Genomic DNA, 22,126 nt, shown 5'->3' on the forward strand with positions numbered 1-22,126 from the left:
CATATTCGCTCGCAAAATTTAAAGTCCTAGAATAAAGTAACGTAGATTGATGTAGTTCACAGTCAACGATAAATATCTCAAAGAAGGGTGAGAAAAGAGAATTCGATCATCAAAGGGGAAATATTGAAGATATTTTGTTAAAGAAATAGAAATCTTACATCAGAAAAAATATAATATTTTAAAATTTAATTATAAAAAAGATTATTAATCTTTTAAATAAAAAATATGTAAAATTTTATTAATTGACAATTTTTTTATAATTTAATTTTAATTATTTATAAATAAAATTTTAATTATAATATTTAATAAATACCAGTTTAAAAATTTGATGAATTTTGGGTAAGGATAAATCTTTCAACCCAATTTGGGAGTAAAAATATTATATAATGTGGGTGGATGCTTCTCGGCCCAAACTTAGACCCAAAAAGAAATGACTGACTCAACCTCTTCGTGTCTCGTATCGTGATTTTTGTCCTAGTCCCGTTTCGTTAGCGGATGCAATTGACAGGGATGTAAATAATACTAATCAAACCTTAGGTGATTTATCGGATATTTTCCTCGGCTATCGGTACTGCTTGTACAGTAATGAGCCCAAAGGGAAATTCCCAAAACACTCCTACTCCAAATAAAGAACACGCTAAGCAAGACCTTTCCCCCTGTCGACCGCCTTCTGGCGATCTCCTTTACTTTTTCTGAGTGTAATCTAATTAATTACTCTTTTAGGTTTCAAGTTAGTATTTACTCTCCGTGTTGCGAAACGACGTCAGCGTACAAGTCCCTATCTTCTTTACACCATGACTGTCATAACTCCAGCTCCCATTGATGTACGTCCTTCCGTCATTCACTCTGTCTGATACTCTGTGTATTTGCGAATTATTGGAATCTTGTTACCCAGTTGTATGTTTTTTATTTAGTCGTTTTCGTTTCTGTGCTGTAATAATGGTTTTATTTGTTTTTCTGGTTTATCTAGGGCTTTGGTATTTTGTTATGGAAGGGTTTTGGATGAACTTGTAACGAGCAATGACGTGAAAAATTCATTACTTTTGTTAGGGTTTTTGTGTACATAGTAGATTCAGGGTGTTATGGTTTCTACATTTTTATGAATTTTGTTTTTTTTTTTTTAAATGTTATTGCAGCAACAAGAGGATGAAGAGATGTTGGTGCCGCACTCGGATTTGGCTGACAATCACCAGCCAATGGAAGGTATCTTTATGATTATTTAGCTTTCTATATGCCATTGAGTGAATTCTGATTTTATTTTGGCCAATTAGATTGCGTTGTTTATTGAATTACTTGATGGTTTCCAGTGGTGTTGAGATAAGGTGAAGAATAGTAATAGCAATAATATGAATTTAGGAAATTAACTTCACAATCACGCTGGGCATTGGCTTTTAGTGTATATAGTGTATAGTAAGTATTTTATTTTGTCTTCTTTTAGAGTCTAATCGGATGGTTTAGTCAAGTTTTTGACTATGAAGATTCTGATTCTAGTTATGTGCATGAACAGAGAACATGATTTTAACTTTTTTGTTTTGCTTTTTCACTTATAGTTGTGGCACAACCTGAAACTGCAAATGCTGTGGAAAATCAGCCAGTGGAGGATCCTCCGTCATCTAGATTCACATGGAGAATTGAGAACTTTTCTTGGTTGAATACAAAGAAGCACTATTCAGAGATTTTCATTGTTGGTGGTTATAAATGGTACTTGGTACCCCCTTTCTTTTAGGTTATTTTGTGAAGAAGCATTGGTGGCCAATAATATTTCTTGTATGCATTTTCTTTTCTGCATTGCACCTGCAGGCGTGTGCTTATTTTTCCAAAGGGGAACAATGTGGATCATTTGTCTATGTATCTAGATGTTGCTGATTCAGGAAGTTTGCCGTATGGTTGGAGTAGATATGCACAGTTTAGCTTGGCCGTGATTAATCAAATTTATTCCAAGTACTCGGTGAGAAAAGGTACCCTCTTTATATGAAAATCAGTATTGTTTGGAAAATTTTTAATGAATGAATGCTCAATTGGGTTCTATTGCCAAGCACTAGTAGTGTAGCTTGTCAAATGATTCAAACCATTAGTGTGTTTATGTATGTGTGCATGTATTGTATTGGAGTTGAGGGGTCTGCAATTTCAGGGGAACTGATGTGTCAAACACATGATAAATGAATTACTTAGGGTTTGAAGATAAAAAAGAAGCAGAACGTTTGGAAATGATTTTTAGGGAATCTTTGTATTTGCATATTTTGAACCCCTGTTATTAGGATGTGTCAGTGTTTTTTTTTAGATTTCTTTATGATTTATTAATGAAGACACGAACATCTACCTACATGCTTATTGCATGTTTTGGGATATTAAAAACTCTTAAAATTTTTTGCATGTGTGTGTTTACGCTCTTCATTTATATATATTGTATGCTTATTTGCAAGGTTTAAAAATTCGAACTGAACCAGCCGGACTGTGAACCGGCAATTGAAATGGGTTCTATAGATAAAATACCCGTTTTCTGCATGTTCTCGGATTGAACTGCAGCTAAAATGGCGGTTCGTTGCCGGTTTGAGGTCCAGTTTAGTCCAATCCTTTAAAATTTAAATTTAAAAATATAAATTGAAAATTAAAACACAAAACCCCAAACGCAACTTCTCCTAAACCATTTCTTTTTTGTTGCCGCTGTTACTACAACACTCAAGACTCCGACGACGTTTGGCTGTTCTTCTCACATGCGTTGCTGACGATGCACTGTTCTTCTTGTGCGCGTTGCTGACAGTGGACTGCTCTTCTTGCGCGCATTGCCGACGGTGGATTGTTCTTCTCATGCGCGCTGCTGATGTTTGAAGCTTCGTCCACAGTATTATTAGTTGCCTTTGAAGGGATGATATGTTGTTATATGAAATTTTTGTGTGCAACAGTTTTAGTAGTTGTCTTTGAACTTTTAGTGATAATAAGTTTATAGTGGTTTTCCTTGGAAAATTGTGTGGCAAGTTGGAGTAGCTACATTATCAGAGTTAGAAAGAAATTTTGAGTTGTTTATTTGATTATTTTGAGTTGGACTGACTAGTCAAAATGGTCTGACTAGTTCAACTAGAACCAGACCTCAAAACAGTTCATAGTCCGGTTTGGTTCGTAAAACGCTTATTTGAGTACTGACAAGCCACAACATACTTTTCAATTATAAATTTCTATTCAGGTCTTTCTTAAACATCTCTTGTTCTGAGCTTTGAATCGTATTTTACGACTCTACTTTCTGAAAAAAGATAATTCTGTGTTTGGTAAAACTTGGGGACTTCAATGAAAAGAGTTTGACATGTTTCTAGAATTATTTGCTTAGTACATCAGACTTTTAAATGTGACCATGTTGCATTTTGTGGGGTGTTTGATAAGTTGAGTTTTCTTTTATGCTTCTAGGAATTCAAGCCTTTGTAAATGTTTTTTACTTCTTCAAACACCAAATAATGATGAGAAAACACCACTTTGTAATATGTTTTCCAGATTCACAATTTTTGATGATATATGCTGAGAAATGAAAAACACCACTTTATTTTATTGCATGTTTTCCTGATTCAGTGTTTTGAGTTGCCCCCTAATTTTTTTTTTTTTTTGGGAGTATATATAATGTCCACTTTACCCTGGTAAAACCTTTTCAAGCTGATATCAATATACATTCTTATCTTATCATTGATTAAAAAGGAAAAAATTGTTAAGTTACCATATGAACTCTTTTGTGGCAGGAAAAAGTCAATCTTTAATAGAATATTGTTGTTGCAATGGATTGGAATTTGTATTGTACATCATCATTATTATTTTTTTTTAATTTTGAAATGGGCATTAAGGCCACATAGGATTGGGAAGCATGGGTTTCATTGTTGAATGTGTGCCTTCAACTTTCTCATGCCTTCTGTTTTTGTGTTAACATCTGTTTGTTGCAGCTGTGTATCTATTTTTGTTTATTTTCTTAGCTATGCAGTTTTGACCTTTTGAATTGTATAGATTTTATTTTTAATGGTTGGACAATTCCACAACATGGTGCTCAAACCTTAGTGACGAAAGATGTTTATAGCATGATGCTAGACATTCTTGTGATATATGTGATAACTTTACCTTTTGAACTCATCAGATACTCAACACCAGTTCAATGCACGAGAAAGTGATTGGGGTTTCACATCCTTTATGCCTCTTGGTGAACTCTATGATTTTAACAGAGGATATCTTGTGAATGATACCCTGATAGTTGAAGCTGAGGTTATTGTTGGTAGGGTTGTAGATTACCGGACATATGACTCAAAAAAGGAGACCGGTTATGTTGGACTCAAGAACCAAGGGGCTACATGTTACATGAACTCTCTTCTACAGACACTGTTTCACATTCCTAATTTCCGGAAGGTTGGCATTCCTGGTTAACCATTGCTTCTCACTTATCTGGACTTTTCTGACTGGAATTTTTGTGGAAGAATTAACAATATTATATTGCAGGCTGTGTACCACATGCCAACAACAGAGAATGATATGCCATCTGGAAGCATTCCTCTGGCTTTGCAGAGTTTATTTTACAAGCTCCAGTACACTGATAGTAGTGTTGCAACAAAGGAGTTGACCAAATCGTTTGGATGGGACACATATGACTCTTTCATGCAACATGACGTACAAGAACTTAATAGAGTTTTGTGTGAAAAACTTGAGGACAAAATGAAGGTGACAACCTTGACGCTGTTTATTTCCTTGAGTTCGCTATTTTTTAGTGGAACATCTAATTAAATTTGGCATTATTTATAACTTATTGCCAGGGAACAGTTGTAGAGGGCACTATACAGCAGTTATTTGAAGGGCACCATATGAACTATATTGAATGTATCAATGTGGATTACAAGTCAACAAGAAAGGAGTCTTTTTATGGTATCTGTTTAAATATCTGATTTAGGTCTTTATGATTCCTCCTCTGTTCCATATTGCCTCTTTGCACATAGTTTTGTGGCACTTATGAAAAGAAAAAGAATAATGTCTGGCAGATCTTCAGCTTGATGTCAAAGGTTGCCGTGATGTTTATGCTTCATTTGATAAGTATGTAGAAGTTGAACGTCTTGAAGGTGATAACAAGTATCATGCTGAACAATATGGGTTACAGGTACGTCTTGTGATCAGTGCCTAGCTTTACTGCTTGATTGTTGTTGTGCTACTAATATGAAACATTTTTTAGGCTGTTTGTCTTTCTGTAGGTGATATTACTATAGGAAAATGAATTACAATGTCAAATACTCAGACTTTACAGGCTATTTTTCTTTTTGTTTTTGGGTAAATTTTTGTATTGCGGAATATCTCTCACGGATATTGAAAATCAAAGCTCCAATTTTAGAGTAGATAGGCTGCATTCAACATGTTTTATTGTAATGAATTACTTGGGATCATATTGGATTGGACTAGATGAGATAAATATTAGATTATTTTTAATACTGTACTGTGTTAAATAGATTCAAAATTTACCAGCTAAGTAATTAAATATATAAATATTAATTAATTCATATTTGTTTGGAGTAATATTAACAATCACATTTTATTTAATTATTAATTAAAACTGATTATTAAATTCTATGATTTCTTCATGATAAAATTAAATTATTTATATGATTTGAATATTAAATTCTTGAAGTTAACAAAATCAATGCAATGTTTGCACAAAAGGAGGTGCACTAAAATGTGTTCCACCTTCCTCATGGGTTGTCTAAAACAATACTTCAATAAACTCTATAAAGTTCTATTCTATCCTACCTGATCAAATACAATTCAATCTATATAGTTAGTTTAGTTCAGTGCAACATGCCAAATGCATCCATGAGGAGATCTGGTAACCATTAGTGATTAATTTACTTACAAATAAAATGTTAAAGGTTTTAGACAAGCTCTTCTTATGGTTTGTTTATGAAAAAAGTCTTGAATTATCATGCGAAGGTGAAATTAAAATGTCAAGAAGTAGAATCTCACTGGAAAAAGGCAGGAGTTAGTGTACTAAATGGTTAGGATAGAGAAAAATGTGTCTTAATATTCTTTCTTATTCACTTTTCATAAACTAATGCATGAGTATTCTTCAGGATGCTAGGAAGGGTGTGTTGTTCATTGACTTCCCTCCAGTTCTTCAACTTCAGCTGAAACGATTTGAATACGATTTCATGCGGGACACTATGGTGAAGGTCAGCAGTTTCATATCCAATTTTGATTTGTGAAATTATTTTTATATTTTCTCTGAAGTTTTGCATGAAAGAGCTTCATTACATTCATTCATGTTTTCTATGACTAAGCATTGTTTCATTAGAAAAGACACAAATCTTTTGGCTTTAATTAATCCTGCTCCATAGTCTTTGGTAAAATTTCACTCTCCGAATTCTGCTATGTTATTTCATTGTTGATGTGCTGCTGTTGCATGTTATGCTATAGGCTTCTTTTTTTCATCAGGTTTCCTGAGCTTGAATCTGTAGACCACTAGGATTGTTGAAATGTTGGATTTATGGCATGGGACTATGTTAAATCAAATGCTTAATAGTGCAGATAATGGATTAGTTATTCAATTATTTCTAAGAGGGATAAGTGATACTTGATTTTTCGAAAACCAATTAAAAAAGATAGATATATTGTTATAGCTATGAAAGTGTTGTTGGAATGTCTGAGTTCCAGTTATCAATAATTACTTGCTGTTTTCAATATATTAAATGATATTCTATAGGTAGTAGAGAAATAGTTCAAGAGTAATCAAGGAGAACCAAAGGTTCATTCCATTCTTACAGAACTACTTGATAGAAAATACCACTGGCATAAAGTAAGCAAAAATATTAGTCCTATACAGCACTTTGAGATTTACCTAAGTGCTAGTTTTCTTCATACAATGTGTTCTTGCATGCTAGGTTTATCTATAGCTGTCTTCTTCAGTAGCAATCCAGTTGCTTGGGCTCAGTTAGTTTTTTGGTTGCATTTCATCATACTAATCATTAGTAGCATTTATAACTAAGCTATTTGATACTGTAAAATTATTATTTTTGACAGAGATGTAATTTCTTATTCTCTTATTTTGTAGATTAATGACTGTTATGAGTTTCCTCTGCAACTTGACCTTGATAGAGAGAATGGCAAATATTTGTCTCCTGAAGCTGATAGGAGTGTTCGCAACCTTTACACATTGCACAGGTATAATTAAAGTCAGTGTTGAGCTATTTGAAGAATATTACCAATTATTTTTCAGTCAAATCACCTTAGTGACCTTTGACTTCTTGTAATTCTGTTCTGTGTTAATGGTTGCAATGCTTTTCTTTTTTTCATGGCTCTCCGATTGTTAAAGTATATGCATTTTTTACTGTTGTTTTTGGGACTAAATCAAATGTTTCTTTCATATTTTGCTAGATTCTCCTATATTGTTGTTGTTGTTGTTGTTGTTGTTGTTGTTGTTGTTAGTATTAGTATTCTATGTTTGAAGGTATACTTTTGGGGACCTTTTCTTTCCAGATTAAAGTCTGTGAATGAACCGTCAATAATATAAGCAGATTTTGGTGGTAACATGTTTGTTATTAGTTTATTCATGTATTGTTTGTTTCAGTGAAAATACGTCAGGTGTCCAAACGGTTGTGTTGTGTTAATTGCCACGTTAGTGCTACATTTGCCTTTTCATCGCTTTGAAGTAACGGGAACTTTTCTTTTTGAAGGACAGTGAGGAAGATTAAGATAAATGATTGATGCATAATGCTTAATAAAATTCTGGCATATATCTTATTTTAGTGATGCTTATATATCTTTGTTGTTCTTGCTAGAGATGACGGAAGTACTTCTTAATGGAGTCTGGGATTAAAACTAACCACCCACATATAATTTTGTTGGTTTAATACCCAACAGTTTATAGAATTTAACTTTATTTACACCTGTTCTTCATTTCATATTCTGCTTATGCAATTGCACTTGTGTATAGTGTTTTGGTTCACAGTGGTGGGGTGCATGGTGGACATTATTACGCCTTTATCAGACCAACTCTTTCTGATCAGTGGTATGAATGTCTTTTCAGATTTCTGGTTTCCATACTCTTAATATGTGCAAAATTGCATAGAAACATGCAGAAATGTACATGTATGTGCTTTTAACTTGTTTCCTGCATCTAATAACCCGTATCTCATTTGGATGTGAACAGTAATTATTAAAATCAGTAAGTGAAAGCTTACTTTTAATTTTTCTATTTTTTCTGATCTATTTTGCTATGACACAATGCTAGCTAATATAGAATTCTCCTAGATGGTTAGATAATTACCAACTAGGATAAGTCTATATCAAAAACAAAATGAAAGATAAGATAATTTCTAGCCTAGATAATAAAATTGATTTTAAATAAATAATAGATAATTATCTATGAAAAATACTCAAAACTCCTACAATTATCAACCATTATGTGAAGAGTTCTTTTACTAACTGCACTTGAGCTCTGAGTTCTATAAAAATATGATCATTATTCGGACATGGATCCCTAAAATCAGTGGATTTTAGAATTTAGTTTGCTTAGTTCAAATAATCTAAAAGGCTTAACAAAGAACTAATAGCTGGACTTGTTTTTAAATTTCCTTAAATCATCTAACACGCAGGATTGTAGGAATTACAGTTTTCCCTCCGCATGTAAAAGCAAAATACTACCTAAACAAACATCCTGAATTGGAAATTGATTGAGCGCCTATGCAAATGCTTTCTCAAACTCAATCATGTAAGCTTGCATACATTGAATGTCGAAACAGATTTGGAAGGTGAACGTTGAATTACTGAAACTAGGATTACTTGGAAATTAAGTTTCTTTCTAATGGTTGCTTCTCAAAGATGAGCTGTATTTGATTCTTGCTGTGGATCCCCTTGTTCTTATTTGAACTTTATTGCTTCCATTGCATATTGTATAATATTCTAGGTGGTTAAATTCTGAGGTTATCATGATTAAGCTATTATGTTGTTACCTCATTTCACTTTGAATGGCTTTTAGGTATAAATTTGATGATGAAAGGGTAACAAAAGAAGATACAAAAAGGGCATTAGAAGAGCAATATGGTGGTGAAGAAGAGGTGGTTTTTTTGCTCTTTTTTTTATTTACTTTTTTTAATTCAGTAATATATGTTATTACTGGCTTATCAAGTTATTTATTTTAACCACTTGTCATTTAACAGTTGCCACAGACAAATCCTGGATTCAACAACACACCGTTTAAATTTACCAAGTACTCAAATGCATACATGCTGGTTTATATACGGGAAAGTGACAAGGACAAGATAATATGTAATGTTGATGAGAAGGATATTGCAGAACATCTACAGGTAAGAGGCAGCTATCGTATATATTTGAAGCTGCAAATTGGCAGTATTACATGAATGATCTCAGAAATGTATAAATTATTTCTTTTCACATACTGCAAAAATGAAGCAAATATTTTTTTATGTCAAGTAGGCTGGGAACTAGAGGAAATTATCGTATTGAATAATGTCTTTTGTGCTGCATCCTGGCCATGTTCTTTAGTTGGACTTTTCTTGGATTGTTTGCACCAAGAACAATCTTAGAAGAGTTTCATTTAAGCTGATTTCAAAACTAAGCTTGAGTAACTCAGTTCGTGACAGAGTCTTATGTATATTGAGCTTTTACATTGTTTTATTCTGGAAAGTTGGTCTCAGAACTTCTTATGGTTTTTTTCCCAGGAGAGGTTGAAAAAAGAGCAAGAAGAAAAGGAGCACAAGAAGAAAGAAAAGGCAGAGGCACATCTTTATACAATTATAAAGGTTGGTCCTATCAGTCTTCGTCTTAATTGCACTAAATTTATTGATTATAGTTAATGTCAACACCTAGTTGAGCATATCTTCTTAGTAGTTGTATGATATCTCTAGGTTGCACGAGATGAGGACCTTATGGAACAAATTGGAAGAGATATATATTTTGATCTTGTGGATCATGACAAAGTCAGGAGTTTCCGCATTCAAAAGCAGATATCTTTTAACCTCTTCAAGGTACAATCTTCTAATTAATTTCTAGTTTTTGGAGTACCTAATGTGGTTCTACTAGCAATTGTGATGATTTTATTTCGATGAATTTATAAATTTATACCCCTGTATCTGTGCTGCTCTCACTCTGTACATGTTGCCTTAGTTTGGTTTTTCAATGTATTGAATCAGTGATTTGACATGGTGCTGTCTGCAGGAAGACGTTGCTAAAGAGTTTGGCATTCCAGTGCAATTTCAGCGGTTCTGGCTGTGGGCAAAGCGCCAGAACCATACATACCGCCCTAATCGACCGTTGACACCTTTGGAGGAAACACAAACAGTAAGAAATTCTGCTTGCTGTTTATACCCTATAGTTATTGTTTCAAGAGTTTTGTGGTAGATTTTTCTAGTTTTGTGTGAAGCCAAAGCTTGTTCAATGTGCTCCTTGAATTTGATACTTATAACAAGCATTCTTCTTTTGGTCCATTGCTAATATGTTGCTTGCAGCTGTCTATATTAGTCAAATATGTATCCCTGTGTGATTTGTAATTTTCTTGCATATTAATACCTGTATGTTTCCCTGAAGAGCCAGTGAATTATTCTTCATTTCTTCAGCATTATGATTTTGATCATCTGTTTCTGTGTATGTTCTAATTCCCATCCCTGCATTTCCTTTTCACTCTTGCTAATGGTACAGTAGTTTGTGGTAGCCATCACAAATTTATAGTTTTTATGCACTAGGTTTTCTATATGATAATATACATTTCAATTTTGCTATGCATTTGTTATGCGATAATTGAGGTGGCTTATCTTTAGCATTATGTTTTATTTCTGCAATATTGTATTGAACTGTAATCAGGTTTGGCCATGTCTTCTTCCATTTTGCCATTAGGGGATCATTATCCCAAATTGTTTTACTAAAAATTTGAGCATTTGTTTTAGTGGTTTAGTGCCTGAGGCTGTGAAGATACACATTGCAAAATTTCAATTTTCTTTTTCCCTCGGTATTTTAGGTTGGACAGCTGAGGGAGCTATCAAATAAGGTTCAAAATGTAGAGTTGAAGTTGTTTTTGGAAGTAGAGCATGCACTGGTAAACCTTTTCTTCCCATTTAGCATTCTGATTTCTTCCTTGAACCATTAAGTGATGTTTTTAACGTAATTTCTATTAATTTAAAAGAATTGTGGAAATCATTTTGATAAAAATAAGTGGATACATGTGGGCATTGTCCACTAGCAGAATACAAGCACCCCTCTGGAACTACTACTACAAAGTCAATATGCTGATTTCTATAGCTATCTGTACAGTTATGATAGTATCAAAAATACCTGAACCTAAACAGCCCTCATAAATATTTTATTTAGAGTTGCTTACAAATCAAAATAATTGTTATTTACATCTGTATTTTCTGTTCAGGATTTACGGCCTATTGTTCCACCTGATAAGACAAAGGAAGATATATTGCTTTTCTTCAAGCTTTATGACCCTGAGAAAGAAGAGCTAGGGTACATTTTTTATCTATATTATATTTTGTGGTTGTCAATGTATTTTTTTCCCTTTTTCTCTTTTATAATAACTGCATTTGATTTAGAGATTATTTTTTCCTATGGTAACAGCTATGTTGGGAGGCTTTTTGTGAAGAGTACTGGTAAGCCAATCGAGTATTTGGCAAAACTAAATGAAATGGCTGGCTATGCTCCTAATGAAGAAATTGAACTTTATGAGGTTTGTTTCTTGTTGCTTGTCTTTCACTTGTGCTGTCATTTCATAAGAAGCCTTAGATGTATGGTGGCAAACTCAAGCTGAGGATTATAAGCATTTGTTAGTCTATTACTTTATTAGTGAAGCTGCAAAAAGGATAGGTTTAATCTGGGAGTTTTGCTCTTAAATTGTTTGACCAAGGAGTGGATTGCTATTTTTCAAAATTTATCTTCTGTTTTACATGTTCAATAGCTAATGCAAAATGTATATAGTACTGTTTCTGGAAAAAGAAAAATGATCCAAGCACTAAAAAATTCTCTCTTGAGAAAAAAAAAAGCTCTTAAATTGGAAAAAAATGTGCAACTTCAAGTTAAAAAAAAAAAAGACATACATTACGAGTAGTTAATGACACCTTTTATGAAATTTAAGGTTCTGGTTTGCTAATAGTTTGTGGCCCCTTAGAGACATATAGTATCTTATTTTGGAGATCATTTCATTTAGTTATTCTTGGACTTGAAGTCAGTGTCGTTCCAGATATAATATTTTTGTCTAACATTTCCAGTTGACATTGATCTCAATATATCAGGTAGCAGCTTATATACATTTTTGCTTATGAGCATAAAGTTAGGTTATTAGGTGCTCTTTGCTGTAGAGCGTGTAGGGTACTTGGTGGTATGCAGCTCATCTCAGATTCACTTGTCTGTTTCCCCATGTCTTGGTTATTTGGAGTGACTGACATATAATATTGTCCTCAAAATACGTGGACCATGGTTGTCTTAGAGATGCAATATCCAGTTACATGATGGTGTAGTTTAAGTCCATTTTAGAGGTTGGATTGTAACATTGGCTTGTCATTTAAATTTGCATGGTTGTGTGCATTATTTTTAGGATGGTTCCTGATTCATGTTTTGATATTCAGGAAATTAAGTTTGATCCCAGTGTGATGTGCGAACCCATTGAAAAGAGATATACATTTCGAGCTTGCCAGGTAAATTTTTTGCATAAGAGACATGGTATGATTTGTTTTCCCTGTGATAGTCTTTAACTTGTGCATTGTCCCTGTTGCAGCTTGAAGATGGAGATATTGTTTGCTTTCAAAAATCTCAGACGGTTGAAAATTCGGAACAATATCGTTATCCAGATGTTCCTTCATTTTTGGACTATGTGCATAATCGACGGGTACACCTCCATGGTTCATATTGCATTTCAGAAAACTAAGCTTTTCTTTGATATTCATTTTGTATTATTACTGGTTTGCAATATCCCTACTTTTGTAATTTATCTTTTTGCCTTTTATAGTTGGTTTTTATCATCCCTGGACATTATGTTCATTGTTTTAGTAAGTAACTGGTATTTATTAACTCATCATTTAAGATGGCTAAATTTTGCGTGTGGTAGGTTGTTCACTTCCGATCTCTTGAAAAGCCAAAGGAGGATGATTTCTGTCTAGAGATGTACGTGCTTAATATTAGTTAAAAGTTGAATTCTGTTATTATATTGCAGGCTTATCTTTGTTGATTGTGCATTATTTTGTGTATATGTATATTACTGAGTTCATTGTATCTGATATTGTATATTGAATGTTAAGGTCAAAGCCTCTTACGTATGATGATGTTGTGTTTTAAATGTCAAGGTCAAAGCTTTTTACTTATGATGATGTTGTAGAAAGAGTAGCCCAGCATTTGGGTTTGGATGATCCATCCAAAATCAGGCTAACATCACATAACTGCTACTCTCAGCAACCCAAACCTCAACCTATTAAGTACCGAGGCATTGATCATTTGGTGGATATGCTGATTCACTACAACCAGGTAGTGCTTGTAGTTTTAGATAATGTAGGATGTTGAAATTTGAATGGAAAATATAATCTATTGCTATTTCTTACCATGTTCTTGGACAGACTTCTGATATATTGTACTATGAAGTACTTGACATTCCTCTGCCAGAATTACAATGTTTGAAAACTCTCAAAGTAACATTTCATCATGCTATCAAAGATGAAGTGAGTATACCGGTTATTTTCTTAAAAGTTACCCTTAAAGATGTTGATATTTGTTCGTAGGATAAGATTTCTGTCAATTTGTGTCAGGTTAGTATTCATACTATCAGACTACCAAAACAGAGCACTGTTGGGGATGTTATTAATGACCTTAAGACAAAGGTAATTTTCTTGGTTTAATTGTGGTATCTGTGTTGTTACTGCATGCAGTGTTTTTTGTGTACTTAACTTTCTCCTGCTTATTAGTGGAATCTGTTTGTGCTTTATTCATGCCCCATTTCTGCTTCACATTTTCACTTTAATCCAACTTTCTGGAGCAGGTGGAGTTATCTCATCCTGATGCAGAACTTCGGTTGCTAGAAGTTTTCTATCATAAGATCTACAAGGTCTGAAATTCATCTTTTCATCGCCTTTTCCTGCTCCTTCTTATGTCCTATAGATGTGAAGTTTAAATGAACAAAAAAGCATTTGCTTGGCCATTTGATTTGTCTTTAGTTGTTGATTGGGAAGAGAGATGGAAAAGTGGAAGTAATGAAAAATATTACTTTTTACTCCATGTTATGGTACTGAGGATGGAAAGTTGGAGGGATAAAAGACAAAATTGTAAACTATTATATTACTTGTAGTTATTTTGCACCATTCTTCTTCCAATTTTGGAAAATTACAAATGAAGGTTAGGATGGACAATGCAATGTTTCCCTCTTATCTGTTGTATCTATCAAAGTGTTCTGCACTAAACTGGTTTCTATCTCTTTTCTGTACACTTACTTTCTCTCCTACTAAGTGGAGGCATAGTATAACTAGTCAAGTGATGTTTCTATGAATGATGTATTTGACAAAATTCAAAGTGACTGGTTCATAATAGTCTTCTAATGACTTTTCTTGTGATTGTAATATCCGTCTGGCTGGTATTAAAAAGAATGACATGTATTGACTTACGTGTGCATTGATCTACTTTTTCTTTAAGATTCTGCATGTGTTTTTTATATTTTTGTTGAATACACTTTTTTATTTTTGGTGAAGATTGAGCCCTCAAGTTCCCTTTTTACATGTATACAGATTTTTCCTCCAAATGAAAAGATTGAGAATATAAATGATCAATACTGGACATTAAGGGCAGAAGAGGTCAGTGCCTCTCTTTCTCTGTCATTTCAGCTTAGGGAATATATGTCGTATATGCATAGCTGTAATTATTATTTCTTTTATTTTAAACTGTTGTTTTGATGAGCATCTGCTTTTATGGCTATTTTAATATGGCAGATTCCAGAAGAAGAACAATGTCTTGGTCCTCATGATCGTCTAATTCATGTTTATCACTTTACAAAAGACACTGCTCAGAATCAGATGGTAATTAGCTGTCTCCAATTAACAAAGAGACTATCCCCTATTTCATATTATTTATTCATATTTTGCACTGAATATCACTATTTGGTGACCTTCATTAAATCTTCCATGTCATATAATACCATTTTTATTTGGCAGCAAATTCAGAACTTTGGTGAACCTTTTTTCTTAGTCATACATGAAGGTGAGACTTTGGAAGAAATAAAAATGCGAATACAGAAGAAACTACAGGTCCCTGATGATGAGTTTGTGAAGGTATATTATACTTCATCTGTCTTTAATTCATATTCCACCTAGAAATAAGTTGTTGTCTTGAACTGTGTTTGCTAGATATCTTACTAGGATGAACCTCTTCTATTAAAACACAATTTCATTAATCAAATCTTAAATGTACTACCTGTAATGTACTTCAACTCTTGAAATGATCAGCTACCAGTAATATTTTAACCACCTTGCCATGTAAATAGTTTATCATATTGCACTTATTGTTATCGGTGATAATTATTTTGTTGAAGCCAACATTGTTCATTGCATTTCTTTTTTGCAGTGGAAGTTTGCATTCCTTTCTCTTGGTCGCCCAGAGTACCTTCAGGATTCTGATGTTGTCTCTAGTCGTTTTCAGGTGCCTTTCCAGGGATTTGTCCTTGTAATATAGTATTTATTACATGTGGAATAAACTCAATTTGATGTCCTATTTGTCCAGAGAAGAGATGTTTATGGTGCTTGGGAGCAGTATCTTGGATTGGAGCACTCTGACAGTACTCCTAAAAGATCTTATGCTTCTAACCAGGTGAATTGTCTCTCTGTTGATGTTAATTTCTGAAATTTCATAATTTTTGTAGTTAACGACTTGTTTAGCCTATAAGAAAGTGGGGCCAATGCTCCCTTTTCTGCTTAAGCAGGATTTTTATAGTTGTTTTTGTCGTTTTCATAATTTTTGTAGTTAATGACTTGTTTATTTGCATTGTTTTCATAGTTGTTTTTGTTGATTTTTTGCTGTGTACAAAAGAACATGTTCTTTAACTTGAGTCATCATCCCTTTTCCTGCAAAGTGGAAAATGAATAAAACTTGAGTAGATATGCTGAGTTCATTGAATATGTATTTGATATGTTTGTGCATTATTTCAGAATCGCCACACCTTTGAGAAGCCAGTTAAGATCTACAATTAGAAAACTTGTGAAGGTGCACGAATTTCATTTACGACTCTAGATGAAGTGGGTAACCCTCATTACTGTTTATATCTAAAAATGGGGAAAACAGTGAAAATTAAATGAAGCTTGAAAGGTGACAAATTAAATGGCTTTGTTGTTGCGTTTATTGGCGATGTAATTCTTTTGCTAGTTTGGATGGGTGGACTTATTCCCCTTGTCAAAATGTGTATCATCCATCTCAAGCTTTTACTTCCGTTTTTAAATGGAGGTTCCTTTTTGAGTAATTAACCAGTGTCTTCATCTTCAGTGTAATATATTAGTACATAAAACCCTAAAAGAAAGAGAGAGAGAGAGAGATTTTTGATTGATGAATGTATACAAGGTATAGTTTGGTGATTTATTCTCGCTTTTCCTTTCCATATTCATGTTTGGTTGTTTATGTAGATGGGATTATGTAATGGCTGATCAGCCACTGTTTGGGATGCTGCCTCTAGATTTTTGTAAAAGAAATCGGCTGGTGCCGCATTTTCAATTGCCGTTACATGGACGCAAGCTTCTATTTTCCATTTTGATATATAGAAATCTTATGTCAATCTGTTTCTATTGCACTCTTCACTTTCCAATACCAACTTAAATATCAAATTTTGCTTGATAAGTTGGTGAGATGAGACTGATTTTTTAGTTTGACAAATCTAAGTTTTGGGCTTCCATGGCGTATAAATTTGTATGTGTAATCTTAACAATTGGCAGGGAATTTGGACTTCTTATCATTCTTTGTTAGTTTTGCTTTTGGTTATATTGACTTGTACATGTAGACAGATGCCGCTTGTTCACTCTTTTTTTTTTTTTAATTATTATTTTATTATAATTATTTTTTCAATATTCTTCAACAGTCTGAGTTACTTGGCCCGACCTTAGAAAAGAATAGTTTTTAAAAGGAAGGCGTGAGAGAATATTTATATTAATAAAATAATTATGCGCTTTTATAAACAAACAAATCTAAAGAACGTTCATGATAGCCTAAGCTTTGATTTCAAAATAAAATAAAATAAAATATTTTTATATTTTCATACAACTTTTTATTGGCTTTAAACATTCTTTTTAAATCTTAAATTCACTAATTAATAACACATGCAATTATGCCAACAAATTAAGTACTCATGAACAAGATAGATATAAGGCCAAACGACTATTTTCCATCCAAGGTTTGATGTTTTTTCAAGTTTTTACTCTTTAATTATGGAAACATCAAATACTCACCTATGGTCGGTTAGATTTAATAAAATCTTAGCAGTGATAAATTTAATCTCATTTTCTCCCCTAGAAGTTTAAAAACTAACATTTTTTGTCTAAGCTAAGTTTGAAAAGATTATATTTCCCCCCTTAGGGTTTATTTCCAAACCCTTTCACTTTCTTTGGCGTTATCACCGGCCATCTTCCCCTCCCAACGGTTTCTCTTCCATTGACGGCCGCCCTCAACTCTTGCACTACGCATCCGACGCAGAGAAAAGATGAGATCAATCGATCTCGTCTTCGTCATCTGGGAAGACGATGATGAAGACGACTCGTCTTCCCAGAGGATGACGAGTCATCTCGTCTTCCCAGACGACAACGACTAGGAAGACGAAGAACTTCGTCTTCCCCGACGAAGTTCTTCGTCTTCCACGGCTTCTCCGACTCCGATCGGACATCCAAATGGGAGGAAAGAGTTTGCCGGAAGGAGAGGAAGTTTTGGGGGGGAGAGGCCGTCGGCAATGGAGCCAGAGATTTCAAAACGAAACCCTATGGTGAAACGGCGATTTTTTAAAACTTAAGCTGGGGGAAAATTTTAGTTTTAAAGTTTAGGGGGGCAAAATATATTCTATTTTAGTTTATTTTTAATATTATAATGAAAATGACGATTTTACCCTTACCACCGTTAGGGTTTTGTTAAATCTAACCAGTCATGGGTGGGTGTTTGGTGTTTTCATAGTTAAAGGGTGGAAACTTGAGAAAACATCAAACCTTGGGTGGGAAATAGTCATTTGGCCCAGATATAAATATGAATGGGTTTGATTTGAATCGAATTAAATTTGAGTTTGGTTCGATTTAAGTATTGTTGAGTTCGGTTTGTTTGAAGATAGTTAAGTCTGGTTTAGTATTGTAATTGAATAAAAAATAATTAAAAAAATATTGTTTTAATGTATATTAATTTAAACAAATTTAAAAATATTTAATTCTCGTATTTTAGTCAGAATTTATTTTTATCGAGCTTATTCCGAGTTTGTTTGCACTGAATTTATTTTTAAAATTAAATAAGTTCAGGACATATCCAACCTTCTGTATGAGATGGTTAAAATAACCCGATTGAAATTTGACTGTATAATGTAGAGCAAAGATAACGGTGTAGCGAAAAAGGTGTCCTGAGCTGAGGTCCACTTATTTTGTGTAAATCCATGGCTATGCCTGCTCTCTGTTTCTTCTCCCTTAAATTCCACCCTTTTTCTTCTTCTGCTGCTTCTTCTAATCATTCGCTTCCGCAGATAATTTCCCCTTCAAAATCACAAGTCCCCTCTATCTCTCCTCGCCTTTTAAAGCGTAGAAACCGACTCGTTTCCCAACCCACCACTATCACCAACCTCTTTCTCCATCCAATATTCTTCTTCAACGCCTTTGACAGACCTTTGGCTTTTGATACTCAGTCCGCCCTTGCTACTATCAGTGTTTTGGTCGCCATCGTTCTCTCTCTCTTCCTGGGCTTCAAGGTTCAACTCATTCATTCCCATTCTCATTTCATTTCAACTTAACCCTTTTAGTAAAACCCCCTTTTCTTCTTTTTTGCAGAGAGATCCTTTGCCTTGCGACCGTTGCGGTGGAAATGGTAATTGTTTTCAACGGGGTTATGATCGAAATGTTATATCCATAGCTTATAGTTTATAACCTTTTTATAATGACACTGCTGACTTTAATTTGCTGTCAAAATCTAACTCTTGGACGGAGAAACAAGCTAGTTGATTATTGTACTACTCTCTGTGTTGGATAGGTGGCACTAAATGTGTTTTTTGCAATGATGGTAAGATGAAGCAAGAAATGGGCTTGATTGATTGTAAAGTGTGCAAGGGAGCAGGTTTGGTTTTTATTTCCTTACACTTATAAAACATTTGGAAACAGCATTAATTTATTTCAATTAGTTATTAGTAGCATTTAGAACTAGCCTGTCATGTGATATTCATTTTCTTGAAGTACAATTTATTGAAGGATTTCAGAATTTAATCTTTCTGCTCTTTGTCATTATCATTTTGGCGACTGTTATGAAAGAGAGCAAGGGAGAAGATTGGACAGAAAGAAAAGGGAGAGAACAGAGAAAAGTCCGATATTCAATATATCACTTTTAGAATGCTAATCCTAAAATTGATTATGTCCTATTATAGCTACTAAAACTAAATTATGGTTTTTCCATCAGGTATTATAGATAAACCTTTTATGTTCTTTGACTTTGCTGTTTAAAGCATATCATTTCAGTTCCGAAAGAGTACATTTTGCAGTTGTATTTCAGCCAATAACCACTATTTTTTAGTGATGTCCAATTTGGTTTAAGTTTCAAACTTAGCATCTCTAATATCTATATCAGAGTGTTAATCAATTTTGATTTTAAATATGTTTGATTTTATCCTTTATGCTCTAACTTCTTAGTGAATTGAATTATTTCTCTTTGCAGGATTAATTCTCTGCAAGAAGTGTGCAGGTTCTGGATATTCTAGGCGTCTATGAGCTGTAGTTCAATTTTGATGCAATATTTTTTATCTGTAAGAAAATTTTACTGAAGCTTTAATTCTTTTGTCCATATCCTCCCTTTTTCCCCACCTTTCTCTGCTGCTCCTCCCTCTCTATCTCTAAATTATTTTCTTTTCTCGTTCCAACTTACAATGTAATTGGGGCAAAGTGTAACAGTATTGTAAATTTCAGATGTAGATTTCTGTTTTCAGATGACTTGAACTCTTTTTAAGGCCATCCCCTGCTTACAAAATATAATCCTTATTGAGTTTGTGTGTACTTCTTTTTCATTGGGATAGTTGTATGAAAACATTGGTTATTCTGGTTGAACCATTGACAGTGAAAAAATATTTTTATTAGAATTCACACTTTCTGAAGTACATTGGCTGTTGGGCATGAATCTTGGCAGTAAATTCTTTTATCCTAAAAGAATTCTCACTATGTTGAGCATCAGTCAATATTGAAAATTAATTAACAATACCTTCGTTGGAAGTTCTGGATTTTTGCCCAGAAGTTCTAAATGACATTCACATTTGAAAATTAGGCATACTATATTACCTTTTAATGAGTAATGTAAATAGAAACAAATGACTTGAATGCATCCATCAGGCAGAGAGCTTGCTAACTATTAATGCCCATATTTAGTATTCTACTTTTGTTAGCTAAAAGGATTTTATTTTATCTCTTATTGTGTTACTCTGATAATGATTTATTTTCCTGATTATCACAGTTTTATCATGTGTGGCATATCTTTTGTTTCATGATTGGTTCAGTACTTCTGCTACACGTCTTTAGTTGGGTTTTCACATTTACCCACTGCACAGCCCAAATTTAATTATGTAAAAAAAATTATTCTCTTGTGGTGTAATGAGCACGCCTTGAACACTTGATATAACTCTCAAAAACTGTTTTATGGTTCTCATGTTTGGTTGGCAAGCAGCAGCATTAGACATTTTACAACATGTGTTGGCTCTGTTATGTTAGCCTTCATTTTATTACTCAATGAGAGAAAACCAGAAGGTTGAGGGGACCTTGTTCCAAAGATTCATTGGAAATTAGAATGTTTTTATATGAATTATATTACAATTACCAGAAATAAAAGTGGACCTGAAACTTAGATGTGATCTTCCACTCCATATAACCCATGAAAAATAGAGATCATCAATTCAAAATGTGTTGAGAAAATTTCAGTTGCTTCATTTACTGGAACTGCAACTGTTGTATGTATCATTTTAAGGATCGATGCGTTATTTGATATCATTGTTTTTCATAATTCAGAATATGGTCGACTAATCCCATCAGCCACCTCTCTTTTTAACTCTTTCTCTATTGTTTCCCTCTACTTATTTTAAATCTGCAACTCATACAAATTCTTCATTATCATTATCATCACCATCACCATGTCTGGTCCTTAACCAGTTTGAAGAATGCAGTCATTTTTGTTTACAGCGACAGCTCCATCCACCGCCTCCCCAAACCAAGCTTCAACGTCCTGGTTCGTGATGACAGTTATGGAAAGATGCTCAATTCAACCCCCTACATGAGAATTGCCCACATTCCATTTCACGGAAACTAAGAATTAAGTTTAATTAGGTTGGTGGGCTCCGGAAGTTATCTATAAATACCGATTGGAGCCGAAGGACTATTTCCCACGTAAAGCATGTTGTATCTGCAACTTTACACTTTTTAATTTTGAAAATCTCATTTATCTATCCATAAACGGTTAAAGTTAACGGAACTTTAACTCCTAAAAAATTTATCTCATTTTTCCTCTTAAAAGTTTAAAAGCTAACATTTTCTCCTTCAAACCAAGTCATTAATGGTGCTGAAGAGAGTGACGAGATTTTAAAACTAAACCCTAAAGGAGAAATGTGATTTTTTCAAACTTAATTTAGAGGGAAAAGGTTAATTTTTTAAATTTAGAGAGAAGAAAAAAAATTATATTTAAATTTATTTTTAATATTAAATATAAAAAAAATTATCTTTAAAATTAACAGACTTAAACAACTATGGTTAGATAAATAAGATTTTCAAAATTAACGAAAAAAATCTTAAGAAATCAGGCAAGGTGGGGGAGGTGAGGGAGAGGAGGGGGGTTGTGGGGAGCCGGTGGTGAAGCCATTTGGGCCGCGTAGTTGAAGCCTTGAAGAAGAAAACCTTGATCCAATCTTAGTGGCTGTCGGAGGAAGTGGGTATTTACTCAAAAAGTCAGAATATGT

At 33.6% G+C, this 22,126-nt stretch overlaps 2 protein-coding genes across 4 annotated transcripts; both read left to right on the forward strand.

The window, feature by feature from the left end:
• Positions 1 to 601: 601 nt before the first annotated feature.
• LOC123225555 (ubiquitin C-terminal hydrolase 12-like) lies at positions 602 to 16,747 on the forward strand. Of its 3 annotated transcripts, none has more exons than XM_044649584.1 (32): positions 602 to 897; positions 1,137 to 1,203; positions 1,551 to 1,701; positions 1,801 to 1,958; positions 4,109 to 4,374; positions 4,465 to 4,683; positions 4,776 to 4,884; positions 4,998 to 5,113; positions 6,075 to 6,173; positions 7,052 to 7,161; positions 7,934 to 8,008; positions 8,978 to 9,056; positions 9,159 to 9,305; positions 9,681 to 9,761; positions 9,867 to 9,986; positions 10,177 to 10,299; positions 10,973 to 11,050; positions 11,375 to 11,463; positions 11,575 to 11,683; positions 12,579 to 12,647; positions 12,728 to 12,838; positions 13,058 to 13,113; positions 13,293 to 13,470; positions 13,560 to 13,661; positions 13,749 to 13,820; positions 13,979 to 14,044; positions 14,718 to 14,783; positions 14,919 to 15,005; positions 15,141 to 15,257; positions 15,550 to 15,624; positions 15,706 to 15,792; positions 16,599 to 16,747. In XM_044649584.1, exons 1-32 carry the CDS (start codon positions 823 to 825, stop codon positions 16,617 to 16,619), a joined length of 3,378 nt encoding a protein of 1,125 aa, XP_044505519.1. In that variant the 5' UTR covers positions 602 to 822; the 3' UTR covers positions 16,620 to 16,747. The 3 variants fall into 3 exon arrangements, with proteins under 3 accessions (XP_044505519.1, XP_044505518.1, XP_044505521.1); XM_044649583.1 differs by having other exon boundaries at positions 603 to 897; positions 16,131 to 16,747; XM_044649586.1 differs by having other exon boundaries at positions 604 to 824; positions 16,131 to 16,747.
• Positions 16,748 to 18,503: 1,756 nt separating this feature from the next.
• LOC123225135 lies at positions 18,504 to 20,186 on the forward strand. Its single transcript, XM_044649007.1, has 4 exons — positions 18,504 to 18,898; positions 18,978 to 19,014; positions 19,177 to 19,260; positions 19,852 to 20,186. Exons 1-4 carry the CDS (start codon positions 18,590 to 18,592, stop codon positions 19,902 to 19,904), a joined length of 483 nt encoding a protein of 160 aa, XP_044504942.1. The 5' UTR covers positions 18,504 to 18,589; the 3' UTR covers positions 19,905 to 20,186.
• Positions 20,187 to 22,126: the final 1,940 nt, after the last annotated feature.

Source organism: Mangifera indica, chromosome 9, assembly GCF_011075055.1.
Source record: "Mangifera indica cultivar Alphonso chromosome 9, CATAS_Mindica_2.1, whole genome shotgun sequence".
Classification (NCBI taxonomy): domain Eukaryota; kingdom Viridiplantae; phylum Streptophyta; class Magnoliopsida; order Sapindales; family Anacardiaceae; genus Mangifera; species Mangifera indica.